Source organism: Lycorma delicatula, chromosome 3, assembly GCF_047948215.1.
Source record: "Lycorma delicatula isolate Av1 chromosome 3, ASM4794821v1, whole genome shotgun sequence".
Classification (NCBI taxonomy): Eukaryota; Metazoa; Arthropoda; class Insecta; order Hemiptera; family Fulgoridae; genus Lycorma; species Lycorma delicatula.
The window spans coordinates 38,362,951-38,385,011 of NC_134457.1; the positions used below are offsets into that span (position 1 = coordinate 38,362,951).

General features: G+C 29.2%; 1 protein-coding gene across 1 annotated transcript in view; it reads right to left on the reverse strand.

Annotated features, from left to right (window-relative positions):
• Window positions 1–1,333: 1,333 nt before the first annotated feature.
• Window positions 1,334–22,061, reverse strand: part of LOC142321116 (uncharacterized) — a 65,783-nt gene continuing 45,055 nt past the window's right edge. The window contains exons 13-18 of the mRNA XM_075359108.1: window positions 20,681–20,864; window positions 13,349–13,470; window positions 10,351–10,498; window positions 8,494–8,663; window positions 5,524–5,645; window positions 1,334–1,572 (exon numbers count right to left, since the gene is read on the reverse strand). Of these exons, the coding sequence (XP_075215223.1) occupies window positions 1,334–1,572; window positions 5,524–5,645; window positions 8,494–8,663; window positions 10,351–10,498; window positions 13,349–13,470; window positions 20,681–20,864 (985 nt within the window). The remainder of the gene's footprint in view (window positions 1,573–5,523; window positions 5,646–8,493; window positions 8,664–10,350; window positions 10,499–13,348; window positions 13,471–20,680; window positions 20,865–22,061) is intronic.

A 22,061-nucleotide genomic window follows, 5' to 3' on the forward strand; every position in this document is an offset into this window, starting at 1 on the left:
TTGATATTTCATTCAAAATTAGAATGATATAAAGAAGAAGAATGAAGAAATTAAAATAAATTCTGATTGTCCAATGCAAAATGGCAGCTAGCAGTATGTTTCAGATAGATAGCATTAAAATTGAATGCTCCCCTTTAATTTTTTTGTTATTTGAAGTATTCTGATTCTTTACCTCTTTGCAAATTTTTTTCGATGAGAGAGACTAACTAGTAAGCCCCAATTTAGAATATTTGGCCTTAAGGAATGGTGGTGAGCAGGGGTAGCTCAAAAATTTTAAATAGGACATATGGCCATGTGATAAGTTATTTTTAAAGTTTTTGCGAGAAATAAAACCGTATCAAAAAATTAAATTCTTGTCAATTTTAACTAAAATGGCAACCACAAATATCAGTACATTAATTTAAAATTTAAAAAATTAATTACTTAAATGTTTCAATTACTTCTTTTAATTAAACTTATAGTCTTGGAACTTATAAGCAATTAAATAATAATTATTCTACTTGTTTTTTAACATTAAAATTTTATTTCCTAAGAAAAGTTTAAGGAAGTTATTTTTATTTCATAAGTTGGCAACATTATCTGATCAACAATTTAACATAAGGTACATTTTTTAAAAAAATTTATGTTCATTGTTAATTTTGTGATAAGTAATTAACAGTTATTGATGTGTAATTGCGTTACTGTTATTTCTGAAAGAAGTTTTATGTTTTTGTTACTAAGTTTAAAAACGTTTAAATTACAAAGGTCAGAAAAAAAAATCAAAATTAAAAAAAAAATTAGATTAAAAAAGTTTAACTTGACTTAGGAACCTGGTTTTGTTTTTTAACTTAGTTAAAAAAATCATAATCTATTACATAACCATATGTCCCATTTAAAATTTTTGAGCCACTCTGCACCCCTTGAGGACCAAATATTCTAAATTGGGACATACTTAGCCTAGCCTCTCCATCAGAGAAGATTTTCATAGAGAGAATTGAAATAGCTCAAATAATAAAAAAATTAAAGGGGAGCATACAACTGTGATTCTAGCTATCTGAAATAAACTCATTGTCTGGCACCATTTTGGATTGAGCTATCAAAATTTAATTTTAATTATATCATTTTTGTCATATCATTGAACTCTAAAAAGATATATCAGATGACCACTAATCACATTTGAAATTTTTGAGTTGCCCCTTCTCCTTCCAACATAAATTCAGTATATGTATATATTTATATTTAATGTAATGTGTATACATATAATTATAATGTTTTCAGAATGGTGTAATTCAGCTAATCTCATTAAAGAATAGGTCTCAGCTAACTATGATATCAAGTATATTTTTCTTTCACTTTAATATAACTGAGAATGAGGATATACAGATATATACGTGACATTTGGTTTAATAATATTTGATCGTTGCTTCACAGATGCTCCATATTCATTTTTTGAGAACATTGCTAAATGTACATTTTCATGAAACTTTTCAGGAACTGTTTTTTTATTTTTCTTTCTTTTGTGACAAATAATCTCTATAAATAATGTAATCATTGCTAAAGCTAATCCAAACAGCGTAGCTATAAAAACTCCACCTGCAAGTAATAAGAAATATATAATTATTGATTTTTGTGTTAAAATCTAAAGCATTAAATTTGTAGGATTGAATGTTTGTAGTATATATATGTTTCATTCAAAGAAATCAATATTGGTTCTTGTTGATTTTCATGTCTGACTTATCAAGTTATAATAAGTGATAAATTCTAAGATTTTTATATCTTTCTACCACAAATGGTACAAATTTAAAATAACTTTATTGATAGTTCATTCATTATGTATATAAAAAATCTTTCCTTATGTTAATATATAATTTTATTTAGGTGTCTTCTAACAAAAAAAAAAAAACACAATTTTAACATTGAAATATCCTGAAAGAATGTACGAATGATATATATGTATGAATGTTGGTTTTTTTTTTTAATCTATATCCAGACTAAATGATCAATTTGGGTGAAGTTAGGCTCGTGCCTAATCCTAGTTTATTACTAAATATTGATCGTTTTTAATTTTGATTACAGCCAGTCAAGGGTACAGAAATGTTTGGATTGACTTCATAGGACTTAAAAACTCAACATTAGCCAAGTAGTAGGTAAATTTTTTTAATGTAATTTAATGATACTAAGTTAAGGTACTTAGCTAAGGTATTTTACGATAGTGTTTGGCCTTATTCAAACCACCATAAAGAAGGAAGTCTAAAAACTACTTCCTCTTTGAAATCAAAAAACTTCTTTGAAATCAAAGTCACACTTCTGTAAAAAGTATAGGGATTTCATTACTTTAATATTTCACTTTGGTATGAATTAACCGGTTTCATTCAAGGGTATGGTTTAATAAGCCTAATTTTTGCAGTTATTGTTTTACTTGATTCTTCAGACTGAATCAATAGATTTTTATGAAATTTTGCACGACTTCTGAATTTGGATCATTGATGAAATTTGGTTATAATTGGTCAAACGGGTGGGGAGATACAGTTTCTATTGATTCCTTATTTCAAAATTGTGCTCAAAGAATAGAATGAGTTTTTTACATATTTCAATATTAGAACCCAGATCTGGATAAAAGAATCATCTCAGATTATACAGGCATCTGCTTGATTACAATAACAAATTGAGCATTACCGGCCATGGAAACTGGTAAAATATTAGAAAAAAAAAACAGAAGAAGCAGTTCTGCTTCAAATACAAGTATTGCACTTAACTATAAAAAAAAAGCCTATATACCTCTCACTAATGGGATTATGAATTAAGATGCGCTATTAGATATTTTAAAATCTAAATTGTTTTATTAATTAATAATATGCTATTGGAAGAACTAATATAACTTTTCATCCGGTGAGACCAAAGGAAACTGAAATCAGCTGTGAATTGGCTCACTGATGACAAATTTGATACTTTAGATTGGTAGTTAGAAAGCCTAGATTTTAATCCCAAAGAAAATTTGTGATTCCATTAAAACAAAAACTACTGATTAAGTGAAGCCACCAACAACACACTGATTAACATTATTTGTAAGAAAATCAGTGAGCAATAGGAATCCATTACCGATAAAAAGTAATAAAATTACTCTAGATTATGCTGAAGTGAATCCATAAAGTTATTAATGTTAAGATCTTATTAATAATTTTGCTTCTAAATAGTTTTTGATAGCAATTTGCATAACTTTCCTGATGAAATCTGGAAGCTTATCAACTCTCTCCTGGCTTTTTAAAATTTAGTCTCTAATAGATTTTATATTGATCAAGCTTTTGAGCTGTATACTAAGTAAAATTTATAGTTTTCTTGTTATCTTTTTTCATGTGTGCTATTTCTATGAAATCTTCAAAGTTTGATTCTGTTATTGTGTGAAGTATAAAAACATTAATCACAATGTGCAAATTTTACACAGCCTTTTAAAATCATTATTTCAAGATACTTGAACAATATGGAGTTTACAAATATAAGTAAATTTGATAAAACTATCAAATATTAATTTTGTATGTTATTAAATATTAATTTTATTTATTTCATTAATTATTAATGACAAAAATAATTTAAGATAGATGCTATTAACAACATTTCCCCAGTATCGCCATTTAAGAAGTAAATGCATAATTAGTTATGAAAAAATCTGGGAAAACAATTTTCCCATATTTTGAAAATGACTCAATAATTTTTTCAATTGATTTCACAATTCATCAAGCTACGTATTCAAGCTTGATTGATTACAAGCTTGATATATTCATGAAGCTAAGTATTCATCAGTAAACTTCAGATTACTTACCTTAAGTAGACTGGATACTTTTATATAATTAGTGTACCATACATACCAATTTAGTACATGATTTAGTTGAAAAGAGTTGTGTAATTTTTAAAAGAGCAATAATGCTAAATGAGCAATTTTGCCAAAGCAAAATATGGTCCATAAGTTTGTAAAACTTATAAATAATAATAATAATTATTATTAGTTTTTTGTTAAATGATGGCAACGTATGAAAGGTAGATTATCTTCAGTCATCAAAAGAATAGTTGATACTATTTAAAAATATTCCTAAAGAGTACTTTTACTCATTTCTGTTCTTTTTATTCATCTTTATAATGCAAGGTTAATATTAAACTGCCTGTCTGATGTTAAACTTTAAATTAGAGTAATTTGTATCAAACATGATAGAAATTTTAATTTATCAGTGAAAATGGTTTTTATATACATAAGACTGTTGCACTGATCATTAGCCAGTCATAAATGGTGAAAGGATTTTTTGAAATTGCATCCACTGTTTTTAAAATTTGGTGCTATTATGCCTTATATACCTTGTTCTGAAATAATTTTATTCTTAATTCACATCCTTTAATTTCTATGTTTCCAAGAAATTATATTATAGAAGAATCACAAAACTAAGTTTAAGACCCTGAGTATAATTTTAAATTTTGTTTTGTGCAATTGAATATTTTTTAACTTTATGAACATTAGAAAAAATATGAATGAAGGATAAGTAATCAATAACTAATAAACTCACATTAAAAGAAACCACATTCCTTAAAAAAATAGTTAACTAATTTTGGTTGATTTTTGTGTAACAGATTGCAGTTTCTAATATATTGAATATTAGAGATAGATTTAATGCTTGTAAGAAAAAAAATAATTAAAATACAATTTAAAAAGTATAGGCAAATGCTGCTTTTATTTTAATACAATCCAATCAATTTATTACGTGATGTAGAGGAAAATTGAAAGTTTTCTTCTTTAAAACAACAGTAATGCCAAAGCAACGTTATAGAGCCAGTGCCATAACTTTTGTCTCTTGTCACTTCAATCACAAAAAAAGTTTTTTTATAATAAAGTAAGTGTTTGAAGTGGTCTGCATTCAGATATTTTCTGAAATGAAAGAGCTAGACATTTTTTTTTTGCAAAGTGAATGTCTTAGATAAATATTATAAAGGTACTATTTTTTTGTAAAATCTAAACCTAGTGAGATGGACTTAACCATTCCTTTCTGAATTATACTACTTTTTTATATTCACCATATTTCCTTCAAATTCATTTAGTCTTTTTGTATTTTAATCTTTGCCTTTCTTTACAGATTTTACCTTCCACACTTCATTCTAACATTAAATTAACTAATTTCAGATGCCGCCAAGCTGTTTCTTCTTTTTAAGAAATATTACCACAAAGTTTTCCCTCTTCATCAATACATTTCAAAATCTGTGAGCATATAAAATTCTGGTATGTGTGTTAAGGTATTTTAAAACAATTACTGAAAGGACAGTAATACCTTCCTAGATGAAAAATTATTCTTTACTCTAGCTTTTCTTTGCATATCTACAACTATATTATCTGCTTCCCAATGGAACACAAACTCCTTCACAAATAGCAATTTCTTTTGATTTAAAGAAAACTCAAACTCATAGTTCTGTTTTTTATTTAGATCATATAAAATAAGAAGTTTATCAATATAAGTTACTGATTTTACCTTTAATTGTTATAAATGAATGCAAAAATAAGGATCTTACCTAAACTTTCTAAAGTAATTCCTTCATTATCATCAATGTTATTACAGGTACCTTTATTCGAAGAGTTCCAGTATTTTGCTGTTAATGATTCAAAGAACCGAACTTTTTGTAAGTCCAAGATTCTGAAAATATTTCAAAGATGATTTTAACTCAATCTGCTCAGTTTTTTAATAAATATTGCGTAAAAATTTATAAGCTTATATAAACTGTGCCTTAACATGAAGGTCATTCAATAATTAACTCCATAAATAACTGTAGAGAACAGCTGGATTGTGAGTTAAGACACTTTCAGAACAAAGTTAGTAACTCTATGATGACTTTTAATCAGTTTGGGTAAAATTGTTTTGTTTATAACTACAAAATCTCATTTTACAATGGCAATGCCCTCTTAAAGTTTGCATGCAGTGATCACACTTCGCTTTCCAAAGGTGAAAGAACATTAACATTTACTCTCATATGAACAAAAATTATAGACAGAGTTATATGAACTACAAAGTTGTTTACAATTTGAAAGAAAAATTTTAAAACAAACTTCAGTGATTTCCAATTGAAGTTTCAACATCAGGGGTTGAAAATTGCATAGACACTCTCATCCAAGAAGACAAATTGATTTCAGTTGAGATTAACAAAAAATTACAATTAAGTGTTGGTACAGTTCATACATTGTCCCCAACAAGCCCAAATACTGTGAAACAGGAGAGCTGACAGATCACCATAAGGAGACAAGATTTCATATGTTCATAGAGCTGAAATAACAATATCAGCAGGAAGGTGATGTGCTATTTTTGGACAGTATTCTAATCTGTGATAAGACATGGATTCACTATTATAAACTCAAATCAGAAACACAGCGCATAGAGTGAAAGCATATGAGTTCACCTCTCAAGAAAAAATTCTGAACCCAACCATCAGCAGGAAATATCACCATGATGCACTGGTGTGACATGCTTATCCACAAAGTGAAGCCAACACTATTAAAAAACCCTCTGTATCTCAGTACAAAGACATCATTCTGCTTCATGATAATGTCTGGTCTCACACAGCTCAGGTAACTCAAGACAAAACAATCAGCACAAAATAAAGCAGCAAATTGCAGTTGGAAGTATTACCTCATCAAACACACTTGGCCCCATTGAATTTTTGTTTGTTTGGTCCACTCAAGGTGATGTCACATGGTAAGAAGTTTAACGCCAATGATGACATGAAAGAAAATGTAGTGGTAAATTGGCTCCAACATCAAAACAAAGATTTCTTTTCAGCAGGGATTGTTTATCCTTGCTGTATGTAGTAAAAATCCATACAACTGTAGGGAAACACAACAACTGTGGTACACACTTGTCCCATTCAGAAATGGGACAAGTGTGTATCTCTTTTGCTGGAGATTGTGTTGAAAAGTGAAAAAAAAATATCACATTGATTAAATAAGCTGTTTTATCTCCAGACTTATCTTTGTCGAATTATTGAATGACCCTCTTATTAAACATATTGAAAAGAATCCTGCTCTTGATTTTATGTTATTTTAATTTAGAGTTGTGGCTACTCTGTCAACTATTGGACAAACCTTAAGATGCTGTAAAAAGCTACCTGAATGTAAAAAGAAAACATAATAGATTCAATCAAAAAGAAATATTTTGTTGAATAGTTACTTTATATAGATAGAATATACAGAAAATCACCAAACTTTTTATTTAAAGGCTACTGAGAAATATTAAGTTATAAGAAAAAAAGGTTTTTAGAAAGTTTTAATGTATGAATGTTTTATTGTAAATGCTGTAAATTATTTTTCTTATTGTTAATTAGAAATATTATTACTGGAAAACCAGATGAAAGAAGAAGGACAGGAAGACTAAGAAAGAAATGGTTGGATAAAGTGGAAAGGTTTAAGGAAAATAGGAGTGAGGAGATGGAAAAAGGTAGCTGAGAATCAGGGTGTTTGGGTCAGGGTCTTCCATAGACTGTAGTGTTGACTAGTAGGTAAGTTACCTAGAGTAATGAGAGAATGCTTAAAAAACTAATTTTGTTGTGTTAACATTAAAAATAACGTAAAATATTAACTATGAAAAATCATTCATCTCAACTAAGAATGAAACTAGACATTAATTAACATGGAAATCATAGGCTACTGTAATGTTAGTTTTACTTAGTAAAGTAAAGTTGGTCATCAATTTTGAACTGCAAAGTTAATATTTGAATAAAAAAAAAATTAATCGATTATATATTGAGAGGAATTTTAAAGGTTTTCAGAAAACAGATAATATTTTCATGTAACAATAAATGCTGCTATTATTGAACAATGACCAGGAATTATTTTTTAAATAGTAGATCTCAGTTAAGTTATTAATGCTTTAAAGAAGAATACTGGTTTGTAACAGATCAGTACAAGGATCAATAAATAAATATTTTAGTCTGATCACTACATATGGACATAAATATAAGATAAATAGTGACGTGATTAAAGACCATATTAGATATGTAAAAATAAACCCATGAAAATAATGTTAAGGAAAATACATTAAATATAAAAATTTCTACAAACTAATTCACAATGCAGAAAGCACTGCTGATATAATGTTAAATCATGTAATATAATGTTAAAAGATCTGTTTTAGTGGATCAGTAATTTATTAAAAAATTGCAACAAAAGCATTAGCTCTTTGTAGTACGTCAATGATCCTTGCTTTGTTGCATAAAAATAGTTGTGCATCCTGGTTTGATGAAGATTGATTTTTTTAAAGGTTTGTAGAGAGAGGGAGGTATCAACTGATGTGATAACAATTGAAAACTGTCCCCATAATTCCTCAGCTCATACATTATAGTACCAAACTCAGGCTACCTTAAAACATCTAGGAAACACAAAAGAATAATTTTTTTTTACTAATAGCAAAGCTTTCCATCTCATAATTACAGTAAAGTAAATGAATATTATCTTTCAGCTGATCATGTAAAAAAATAAGACAATGATGTATATACCTTCTGCTGATTTCTTCACTGAGTTGACTGCCTTGCTGTACAGCTATACCATAGGGTTGTTCTGCAAATACATCACCTATTTCAGTCAAATTGCAGTTTTGGGTAATTAAATATCGAATCTCAGGTGAGTCATGGATCAGTGCAAATTCCCCTTGTTCACTTTCTAGAACCTGTCAGTGTATTTTGATTTAATTATATAATAAAAGATTTAATATTAACAAAGAAATATTAATAAAATTCTTATGCTAATTTTCTTTACAGTTTTTCTATTGGTGAAGTATATAACATTAATTTCAAAAGTATATAATATTAATTTTGGTGAGAGGGGAATTTTCCCCATGAGAGGGGAAAGTAAAATTAATAACAAAACTTAAAAAATATTTTTATGAAAGGATATTTTATCATTAAATACTTTTTACAGATTACATCTGTTTCTGACATTTAGAGTGCTTTTTAAACTGTTAAACATTTTTACTTGTTCAGCTTCTCTGGTGAATTTGGATACTGGTGTGTGCAATGATTGTACTTGGTCTGTTTTTATTTCTGATTATGGACATTGATCTTGTCTGTGTGATTATGATCCCTTGTATGCAATTGACATTCCATATAATTTGAGGCAGAAAAGGTGATAATGTGATTTTAGAATCTATCTGTTTCACTTGACTATGACAAATCATGGTTTTCAGTAACAGATTCATATTAAAGAGATGTTCATCTGCAATAAAACCAGATGTTCATGTTGTCAGTCAGTGTGCACAATTGCTAGGTTTACATTTTGATATCAGACTCACTGGAAGCAGCATATTGATATAGTTTGTTAGAAACAGTAATATATCTGATGATTAAACCAAGGGAAGAGCTACGTTAAATGGATTTGATTATTGTTCGTCACGCTCTTTTCTGTAGCTATGTTATGTAAGATTTTTAATATGGGGTCTTGCAATTAGCTATGTAGATGCTTGAGCATCAGAAGATTAAATTGAATTTCATACCTGTTGTTACAATACGTTCATTATACGCCAATTCTTCATCGTTATATTTTTATCATTATAATTATTGACCATATCTTTGGTCACTGTATCTTCTTGTTTTTTGGATACATCTACAAGTATCTAGAAATTAGCTAGGAAAAAATTTTACTGAATATTTTGTCTCATAAAATTCTTCAAAATAAACTGAAATAACTCATTCTAGATATTGTTTAGAGAGTGTTTGCTGGACATTATTCTAAATGTAATGCCATAATAAAGTGTTAATCAAGCATTACTTTGTAATGAATGAGATTTTAGTTACAGCCTTCATTGGCGGTAGTGGTACTATTCCTAATCAACAGTGTGTATGTTAGTTTATCATAAATATTATCTTTAGTGTTGCATAATACAGAAGATATGGATTCTGGACAATGCAGTGATAATCTGTTTACATTATGAGACTTGTAAGAACAACATATGGTCTTAATTCATTAAAGATTAAGTTTACTCATTTACAGTAATCAACAGTTAACACTGTAAATAATGATTCTGACATCCCTGATATCTTTATTAATTGGTGCTAAAATATATTTGTTTATGGCAGTTCATATATTCAAAAATATTTTGAGGTTTTTAATAGTTAAAATTAAACCGTTTCTGTGAAAGAATATTTTGTATTATTTTTTTTACAGAATGGAATTTACTCTTTCAATTTATTTCTGTGTTAATTGTAATCATATTGACTTTTCTTTTTTACTATAGAAATTTTCTGAGTTTTATTCTTATAAATGTAAATTGTACATTCTATTACATTTAAGTAAGTGAATTTGAATTTTTTCATGTATTTCTGAAAGTTAACAAAATGTAATTTATATAAATGTTAAACCTTTTTAATCCCAACAGAAATATTAGGAAGAGGACCTGTTCTTTCAATTGCTTGAAGAATATGACCATATTGTTCTTTAATTGGATAATCCCATACACGATATTGTGTTTGAACACTTGAACTATCAAGTGTTATTTCTTTCCACATTCTGAAAAAGTAAGTGAAAAACTGATCATTATTATTATTATGACTATTATTTACAATTTTAATTTAATCTAATCATAAACATGGAGGATGTCTTGAAGTAAAAGACATCAGTATAATTATTTATCAGTTTTTTCCAGTGTTATTTAAATTTTATGTTTATAAAGAAACCAGTTTATAAACACTATTAAGATCACTCATTCATATTTTTATTATGTTTAATTCATGTGTTTTCTGACTGTGGTTTTATGACATAACATAAGAGTTACTTATTTTATAGAGTTGGTTATTTTTATTAATTTTTACTTCCTTGTATGAAGTAAAGGAAGTATGTGATCATGAAAATTTTCAGATTTCAACGTTAATATCCATTTTGACCATCCCTGAATCCATTTTGATTAGTTTTGGTGTGACATCTATACATACGTACGTTGTATCTTGCATAACTGAAAAACGATTAACCACAGGATGTTGAAATCTTGGATTTAGGACTGTTGTAATATCTATTTGTGCACCTCCCCTTTTGATTGCAATTGACTGGACCGAAAGTGTCCAAAAAAGGCCAAAATAAAAAAATTTGGATTTTTTCTTAACTGCAGTAATAAGCCCTCTTTGAGAGCTTTTCAACGATATATCTTTTGTGGTACGATTTTTCATTGGTTCCAGAGTTATAGCCAAATAAAATTTTAATTAATCAAATATTTGGATCTTACAAGGGGAAGGCTCAGGTCCAAATCAGACTTCATTTCCTTTTTTTTTAATTTAAATATATTGATGTATTAATAATTATTATCCTCTGATTATAAAAAAAAATACGATAAATAATTCAATAACAAAAAAAAGAAGAAAAATATCATACGTTATTAATGAAATAAAATTGTATGTACTTAATAAAAGTGTATATATAATTTAATAGGCGTATAAGGAAGTCATTTAGTGTAAACATTAGATTTTTTAAATGGTAAAGGATATGTAAATAAATTACAGTACCTTGATCAGAGCAGTATTACAAAATTAGTAAATAAAAAGGAGTAGTTATAGTTTTTATTAATCCATAAAAATTATAATTATTTAATGGCATTATCTGATAAAAATATCTGAGAACACACATTACAGGTACTCGTTAAGCAAGTATACAAAACAGTTCAGGGTTATCTAAATAATATTATTTAAGAGGATCACGACATGGGGAAAGTTGAAAAAAATCAATTTTTTTATTTTCGCGTCATGACCTCTGTTTATTTATGAATAAATGTAATTATTTTGCTTGTAAGTTAAATATTAATATTATTGCAAGCTGTTTTTTTTTTGTGAATTACTGGTGGACAAAAATTTTACTGATTTTTCTTGAGTTATTTTTGCATAAATAAATCATTTTTCTTTATAGTTTGTATACAACATCATACCTCATTTTTCGTATTCTAGAACGTAGCTCTGTTTTGTAGTATATTAGGCCTTGTTATTTTGCCGTCATTAGTTTGTAAACAGAAACATATCCAAAGGCGAGTCTTTTGGTTTAGTTAGATTTATAATGTATATTTTAGTTTAATTTTTTAATAATTGATATATATATCTGTATCGGTCTATTAACAAAATAAAAAAATTGGAATTTTTTTTGTTGGTAGAATAACCTTGGTTTTTCTATCAAAAAAAATCAACAACATGAACTGGTTGTTGCACAATTTAGTTTAAGTAAATGGCGTATAAGATCTAATGAGAAGCACATTATTCAGATTTTTGGATAGCCATGAGCATTTTTTTTGTTACTTTTTAATTATTTTTCAACATATTTAATTTTAGCTTGTTACACCTATTTCAAAAGTTTCAAGGTTAAGCCTTCTGTTATTAAAAGAAGAAATTCCATGATTTTCTAAAACCTACAAGATATTCATTTTTTGAGACTATTTTATTGTTTGATGAAAATCTTCGTACTGCATACCTGCCTTTTTTCATGTTTGGATACAAGAATAAGTCACGTGGTACTAGATTTGGAGATGAAGGTAGTTGAAGAAATTTGTCATGGTAATTTATGTGATTTTGCTTGTGTAAGCCGATTAATGATGAAAAGGTACTATTTTCTTTATGAAACATGGTAGTTTTTACTTGATTTGATTATTCAATCATTAAATATAATGATTCTCCTGTGTTTTGTTTTTCGTTTTTCAAAATATTCTATTTTTATTAATTCTTGGCTTTTCCAAAAATTACAAGTCCCCACTGTCCAGAATTCGCATCTCCATTGATGTTACAGGACCACCTGCATCTTATAAGCTTTTGCCTTTTCTAATGCTCCCGGCCATCTTTGATAGAACTATTTATTTTACTTCGAATTGTTATAAGCTGTAGAAATATCTGTCTTGTAACTATCAATCCTATACATCTAGTATTGCACCAAAGTGATGGTAAATTTTACCATTTCTCATCAACTACCTAAGACCTGTATTGCATAAAAAGAAACTCAAGCAAAGAATAGGATGCCTGATCATAGTCGTATTGTTATGTAGTCACTGTGTTCAAAACAAATATTTAATCGTTGCATAATACTTTCTTTTACAAAGATTATAACTTACTTCCTTAAAATGGGTATAACAAATAAATTAATCAGTTGGAATGGCCTGAAATTTTTATAGAGTTTTTAAAAAGTTTAATACTTGTCAAGAAATGTATCACTTAATTATTATTACTTTCATCTGTTGCAGTTCTGGTTAATTATCAAATTCCCCTTGTATGTGAAGAATTTTTTACAGTTTCGCTTTAAGAAAATTGTATATTATTTCACTGTATATCTTGCCCAATTGATGTTTTTACTATAATAAGTAGATCATTATAGCAAAGTATAAATATTTTTTGTTACCTGTACAGTGTATCTTCTGCATTTTTCATGTTCTGAAAATATTTTTGAGCGTCATCATTTTCAATTACTGTATAATTTATTCTTGATTGTCTTGCTAATTGATCCATTGACTGAACAGGTGACTAAAATGAGAAACAATAAATCACTGAAATATTTTAATATTATTATTTATATATAGCACACTCATATTATAAATATTTTAACTTTAATATTGCAATAAAATATTAAATAATCCCCTTCCATCATTCTTATACATACAGCAGATTAAATTATTTGTCATAATATTAACTACAAGTGGGGATATAGTCTCTGCCAAATTTTAAAACTTTACGTTAAGATTTAACATTCATATTCTTAATTTCATATCATTTTTTTTTAATTGCATGTGTAAAAGGACATAATATGATGGTTTGGTACTTCTGGAAACACGATGTTCATTAAAAACTAATAAATGATTATTTGATAAAGGAAGACTACATCTTGTATTTTATTGCTTAAGTAGATTCATTGATTAAGATTCTTCAATAAAATTATTTCCTGAAATTACCAACACCTGCTGTTACCATCTGTATATACTAATAACAATAATAATTTATTTCTTGTTTAACTGAATACACAATAAAAAAAAACAAAATACAAGTTAAACCCATATATTTATAAAAGAAATGGTTGAATATAATATTTTCCTTCTTATATAGTTAATGCAAAACAAAGTTATTGTGTACACTACACATCTATTATGAATCTTTAGCATTTAATAATTTTGCAATAACAATTATTTTTCTTAAAGTAGGCATACATTTAATGAATAGAACTTATTTACAAGGCATATTCATAAAGTAAGGGCCATTTGGTCATTAAAAAAAATTAACTCATGGGAAAAGGTTTTTACTTAACAGTTTTTGTTTACTACATATCTGCTTCATTTTTCCACATAATTGCCACTCAGGTCTAAGCACTTTTCGTAACGCTACACCAGTCTCTTTAACCTCTCTGCATAGAAGTTCGCCGCCTGGGAATTGAACCAGTTGACAATGACAGTTTTAAGTTCCTCGTCGTTTGCAAACCGTTGTCCACCAAGCTACATTTTCAAATACAAGAAGAGGAAGTAGTTGCTAGGTGCAAGGTCGGGACTACATAGAGGGTGGTCAAAATTTTTTAGACTAAATTCTTGAATCTTGTTGGTTAAGGCAGCGGTGTAAGGATGCGCATTGTCGTGAAGTTGGATTACACTGGACAAAAAGGTCCTGTATCATCGATTTTGGATTACACGTTTCAGTTTGATGAACATTTCGCAGTACATGTCAGCTGTAATTGTTGATCCATGTTCCATGAAATCAACCAAAATGATGCCTTTTTGACCCAAAAAATGGTAGTCAACATTTTTCGACTTGAGTACAGAGATTGCTTAAACTTTTTCGGTTTTGGGGAACTTGAATGGTGCCACTGCATTGACTGTTGTTTCGATTCTGTGTTTGTGTAGGATATCCATGTCTCATCGCCTGTAACAATGTGGAAAAACAAATCATTTCCATCTTGTCGATAGCAGTCCAAAAATGCTCATTCGCTGCACATTCTTTACTCTTTGTGTTGGTGAGCATTTTCAGTACCCACCTTGCACACAATTTGTGGTATCCTAGCTTTTCTGTGACAATTGTGTAGATAGAGGTGCAACCAACATGCGGAAATTCATCAGCCAAAACATTAATCGTCAATCACATCACAGTTTTTGGTTCACTTGTTCAATGATTTTGTCAGTCTGAATACTGGGCCTGCCACTCCACTCTTCATCATGCACATTTGTGCGGCCATTTATAAAGTTTCTACACCATTGTCTAACCTTTCCTTCATTCATTACTGTAGGTCCATACACTAGCAACAACTCCTGATGAATTTCAGCAGCTGAAGATCCTTTTGCATGCAAAAATCAAATCACGTTGTGATTTGATTTTTCCCAACTGGCGGGAGAAACAATTGACGTAGGCATTGTGATCTGCATTCACTGCCAGGCAAACGACTACTTAATCAAAACAAAAACTGCAGTGGCTTCATAAATAGCCAATAGATGGCCCTGCATGTGTGAGACTGTGTTCAGACTCGCTAATATCTAAATATAAGCTGATAGCCCTTACTTTATGAATTTGCCTCATACTTATATACAAGATTGTTCAATTGAAGTCATTGAATACAGTTTTCCTTCTTAAACAATTGACTAAACTGAACAGAACATACCAAAAAAAAGAAAAGAAAGTTGTCACAAATGTGTATGTAGAAAAAACAAAGAAAAACCTAGAAATTAGGTACCCTTGATATTTGCCTGTGTGGGAGTTATCATCCTTTACAATTATAAAAAACCAGAAGGGAATTAATTAATTAACAATTCATAATCTCTCTGTGTTTGTACATGTTATGATTGTGTTTTCTGTTTTCCCTGAATTGCAAACAGTTGTGCTGTTAAACAGTTGCTCTATAGGCTTGACATGAGGCTTCTAATTGGGATCAAGATTATAGTATATTAATATTTAGTATGTGCTTGAGATCTTGTTTGTTTTCATAATATCAAACTTATTCCCAGCTAGAGAATAAGTTCTGCATTATCTTATTTTAGTAGCCATTGCATTAATTCTTTTCTAAATTTACTAACCTTGCTAACATATTTGGTCTCTGTAGGTAGTGCTCCAAATATACAGAGAGTAACATAAAGGTAATCTACAATACATTTCTTTATTGGGTCTTGGGAGAAGTGTTTCACTCAAAGAATGCAAACTGTACTTGTAGATAAATAATGGTGGCCACTTTTAATAAAAAAATATTTCTAAAGTTTGTAAAAATATAGATATCTCACTGGAAACATATCCATTCTCTGAATAAAGGGACTGAAGGATGAGTACGAGATTTATGTGCCATTATTTTAATTATAAATTTCTGAACTATCAGATTTAAATTTAAACTATTTAATTTCCGATTATCAGTGGTTTCATTTCTGTGAGGTATGCTCCTCTTTATATCTCAATTTCATAATGTAATCTACTTTATACCAATGCATTATATAGCTTATTCATCACACAGCTTGGGCCCAAGCTACACATTAAATATAATTTATGACATATTATCAATAGTTCCTTTTTAAATTTGAGATTGTTGATACAAATTCAAATGTGAATGAATTGTAATGCTAAGGTACTTGGCATCGTTGGTTTTTAATCTCTCTACAACTACATGAACAGTTGAGCAATCCATGACATGCATTTTTGGAGGTAGAGACTAAAGTATCCTCCTTGAACACGCCTTGAATACCAGTATTTATAAGCTTATTTAACAAGATGTATCATACTGTATCGCACAACTTCCTCATATCAATGAAGAGGCTCTACCTTTTTGTTAGTATTTATTCTTTCATATCATTTCTAAAAGATTCAAAATAACAGCTATGTTTTTAGCCTCTTCCTTAATCCAAATTGATATTTACTTAGATAATTTAAATTAGTTAGATAGCCTAATCTAATCAGTTTTTCAAAAACAGGTAAAATCAATAAGTTCGTAATTGTTGGGACAGTCTTTCTTCCTCATTTGTAAATCGGACCAGTAAAGGCTTTTTTCAGTTGCTAAAGGTAAACACCAGTGATCATGTTAAGATTGTAAGTAAATGCTAAAACTTATGAGAATTGCTTGGCTACAGGTTTTGTTAATTCAGTTTTCAACTCACCAATACCCGGGCTTTCTTTGACTTTAGATATGTAATTATAATTTCTATTTTAGAAGGTGAAGTTGGGAAGAAGAGCATTGGAGGATGATTGCTGAAATAATAAATTTTAATGATTGGATTGATCTAGTAGTATTGTAGTGATTTATTCTACTACTTTGAAATACATTAGATATATTTACTAAGTGATCATTATATTTATTGGTTACTTCTAGGTATCGGTTATAATATCCTCATTTTCCGTTTGAAATAGTTTTATTTCTTTGTTAATTTTGTTTTTGCAGATAAGATTGTCAGTTAACTTCTACCCTTTCCTACAATTCCTTTTTACATTGCTAAATGTTTGTTCTCAATAACTGGCCTCGACAGCGATATGTAATGTTTTCGCTTGTTGCGATAATTATGTAATAATTATAAAGTCTTTCATGAAATTATTATTTTAATACCTTTTTGTACGATGCATTTTTTCCTGAACACTAGCAAATTGCTGTTCAGCCAAGGCTTTGGTTCCTGCCTGACATTTTTTGCTTTTAACGCTATTTTTTTGCCTGCTGTTACAACAAAATTTTTAAACATATTGAGAAAAGTATCGTATGCTAATCAATATCTTTAGAAGCATTCACACTGATCCAGCTTGTCTGAGATAGCACATTTTTAAGAATTTCATATCAATTTGGTTATAATGCAATACTTTATTTATTGAAATAGGGGAGAGTGTTACATGTAGCATTATCACTAAATGATCTGTCATGTTATAATGTTTAACAGTGGATCTAGGATAAATGTTTCCTGTTAGCTTATCAAAATGAATATATACGTTATCAGTGTACAAAACCCCTGGATCAACCGATTGAGGTGGATTCTTCAGTAACCAATTCCAAGCTAAGCCTGGACTAGGTGAATTTATACTTATTGTTCAAAACTTTGATTTTAAATAAGTCCACACCCATGTATATAGGAATCTTATCTTTTATAGAAGAGAGATAATCATTGAGTTCACTAGTAAACATATTGATTAGTAGATTGTGGAATCTAACCCACCGGGTTGGTCTAGTGGTGAAAGCGTTTTCCCAAATCAGCTGATTTGGAAGTTGAGAGTTCCAGCGTTCAAGTCCTAGTAAAGGCAGTTATTTTTACAGGAATTTGAATACTAGATCATGAATACCGGTGTTCTTTGGTGGTTGGGTTTCAATTAACCCCACATTTCAGGAATGGTTGAACTGAGACTGTACAAGACTACATTTCATTTACACTCATACATATCATCCTCTGAAGTAGTATCTGAACCGTAATTACCGGAGGCTAAACAGGGGAAAAAAAAGAAGAAGATTATGGAATCTGTAGAAAGTAATGAGATAGAATTTAGAATTATTAACTTCAAAGTTAATTTTAATGCAATCTGCAGAAATTAGTGTAATTTTGGGTTGGATGAAAAGTGATGTTTTTAGATTCAAAGTTAACATGGGATATGAACTGAACTGATCTCTCAAATTTTAAATAGTCCTCATAAAGGAAATGAAGATGTTATGAAATGAGCAGTATATGATCTTAACAAACAAGGTAAGAAATGCATACATTTTTATGGTGGAATTTTTCATTTGAAGTTTAGTTAGTTTTATTTTCAGCAGAATCTGTAAGATAATCAGTTAAACTAGTTGGAATATTGATGATTTTATTTTTACTTGTATCAACACATTTTTGCTTGTATTTTTTTGTATCAACACATCTTTGTAAGATGTCATATCATGATAAATAGTTTTACTTACTGGCACCTCTTTTCTTTTGTTTCTACTTTTTCATTTTGTGTTAGTGTTCTTCTTGCCTTTGTTGGTGTTCATTCTCTTTTTTTTCTTTTCTTTCTAGAATTCTTCACATGATTTTGTTTTTGTCTGAATGTGTTTTGGTATGTGATTTCATTTTTTATTTTTTCTACTTTTAGATCTTCTTTGACCTGTTTTAAATACTTGATAGTTGTCTCTCTTTTGTTATTCTTGATCTAAGATTTTCTTAGTCTTTTTTTGTTCATTCTAATCAAGTGTAAGTAGAAGGGAAGAATGCAATTCCTTGGCGTGTGATAATTTGTCTAAATTACCATTAATTTGTCTACTTAATTAATGGTAATGTTCACTATTTTTTTGTAGTATCCAACTATTTTCTGCTTTTTTGGATTCTAATATTAGATTGATAAAGTATTAATTTTTGTTTGATTATTATTTAAAATCATAAAAATGTTTGCCTTGATTTTTTTTTTAGAGGAGGGGAAACCTTTTATAGGAACCATGTTGTTAACATTTTGAATGTCATGTAATTAATAAAATAAAATGTAATTTAAATAAAATGTAAATAATATAGGTTAGTTATTAGTAATATGTATTAAGTGGTGGGGAGATTCTCCCTTTCATTATGCTAGTCGCCTAACGACAGAGGCTCCGCACAGATGTGTGTAAACATTAAACTTATACGTATGTTATACTTTATACTTTGTGTTTAACTTTTATACTGTATACTTTATACTTACTGTTATCTCAACCTTAAATAAACTGTGAAACTTAAACTGTCTGAATTTAAACTGTGGATCTTATTCCATATTTGCCTATTTTATTAACACATGTGGTCTCATAACCATATTATTGTGGGACTCTCCCCTGCTGACCTACCCACTAAACCCCCCTATCTACAACATAGGATATCGGGCCGACCTTATGATATTACAGCACCCCATGTCTCTTGTCTTTATCCACACCTCCATTTCTTGCCATATTCCTTGGAACTTTCAGGTATCGTGTGGTTTTCACTCAATTTTTCACTCTTGGGGCCGGGGACTTGCCCCAAGGAGACTCAGAGGACATGTGTGTATTCACTCCTGGACATCTTCTGCCAGCTTAGTTCAGATGATCTTAACCAGCATCATAGATACCGCGAGCCACAATCATTCGGTAATTTTGAGTACTACTTTCGGCACTTACACTTTGATGTGTGGGTACCCCCGATGTTGGCCATTATCCGACTGATTGTGAGAGCCGTTTTTTCAGCTTTGACTAACACTTCTTTTACGTGCCTCTGAATCGTGGCGTTCTTGTCTATACACACTCTGAGGTATTTTCATAGGGTGGATTACTGTGTTACCGACCCTAAATGAAATCGAGGTGAGCTTAGCCTAACCGAGACTGGTGTAGGCATAGTCTGAAGTAGACCACTTGGGTTTTCTCTGATGAAAGCTGAAGCCTGAACTGCTAGTAAGGGAAATTTCCCTTACTAGTATGTGTTCTTGTAAGCATTATCTAAATAAATTTTCTCAGAGTTAGATTCTTTAAAACATTGTTACGTAGTATAATAATTGGCAATTTAACAAAAAACATTGTAGATATAGTTTGGGAACTATTTTTAAATATAATTTTCAGGCCTAATTACACAAAAATACATTATATGTAGTTATGTATAGTTTTACAATGTTTTAGAGAAATAAAACTGATACTAAAACTGATAATAAGGCTAGTTACAACTACTATTTTAAGGTTTGATCTTACGTTAAAAAATGAACTTAATAATAGAAAAAAAAAATTCTTACTTATATCTGTTGAACTAGTTAAGAACTTTCAATTAAAAAAAAAAAAATATATTAGACTGACCTGCATTCTTTCAACAGTAAGAAAAGCAGCAAGATTGGCTGTAAATGTGGCCAGCATTAGTACAACAAACAACCAGTAAGCTGCTACTAATGTTCTTCCACTTAATGCCTTTGGTGCTTCACCTCCACCCTGAGGTGTAAAAGAAGTTAATGCAAACCAGAAGCTTTCTTTCAGTGTGAAATTCCTGCTGGTAAAATAATCATTAATTTCTATCTCATAAAGATGTAATAAAATATTTGTATTTTTTTCTGCTTTATCAAAAATGCTGTTGAACTGAACTTGAATTTTTTTAAATTATATTATTTCTTAATGAGGGAATTTTACTTAAACAATTTTTTAAATGTTGGTCCCAATATTAAATTATTTTTATGAAAAATTTAAAAATAAGCCAAAACTAGCATCTTTTCCTTATTTTTGTGAAAAAATTACCGAAAAATGTTAAGGTATAAATATTGTAAAGTATTTCTTACAAACATATTTTTGTAAAAAAGAAATTGATAGTAATTGTAGGCTGAATTTTCAATAAAAATGATAATATAAAAAAAAAAAAAAACTACGCTGTGTAGTATTTGTACTAAATCAGTTGCTGATATTTATATCAAAATAGTTTCAATTAACTACTTACATTTATTTCAAAATAATTTTAACTAACACTGTTGTTCCATAAATTAATAAATTACTGGTACTCACAAAATTCAGTTTTTTACATTAACTGTTCAAATTGTTAATAAACAGCCTCAATACACGCAGGGGAAGAAAAGGTGTTCCACGAACATTGTTTTATAGGATCTAGGCAAGCAACATAATATTAAGCAGTAATTGAATGTTCCCTGGAATTAACTAAAGTCACTAATCCTTCTAAAACCAGAGCACTAGAGGAAGAAAGAAAGGAAAGTAAGAAAATAGAAGAAATACAAAAATGATCCTTTACAAGGTAACCCCTGGTGACAACTTCAATGAGTATTGAAAGTCTATCTGCAAATAAAGAGATTTTATTGAGTGATATATATAATTTTAGCTTTACAAGAAACCCATAAATGGTCACTTAATAGAGATAAAAAATCAGTGGAATGAAATTAGTTATTGGAAGACTGCATGATCAATTGGGCAGCACTATTATGACATATCAGAAATTATTCAGCACAAAATGGTGACTGCCATCTGCAGTGGTGTTGAATTAATGATTGGAATTCTAATAATCAAAGTGAATTCATATACAGTGATCTCAATATATAAGCCACTGAAGTTGGGGGAGTAGCCACTCAATGGAAATTTTAAATTTGATGAGCTTAATACCTTCCAAAACCAGAAGATTAAGTTCGACATTGGTGATTTCAATTGACATATTACATCATGCTGGTACTATGAAAAAGATCCAAAT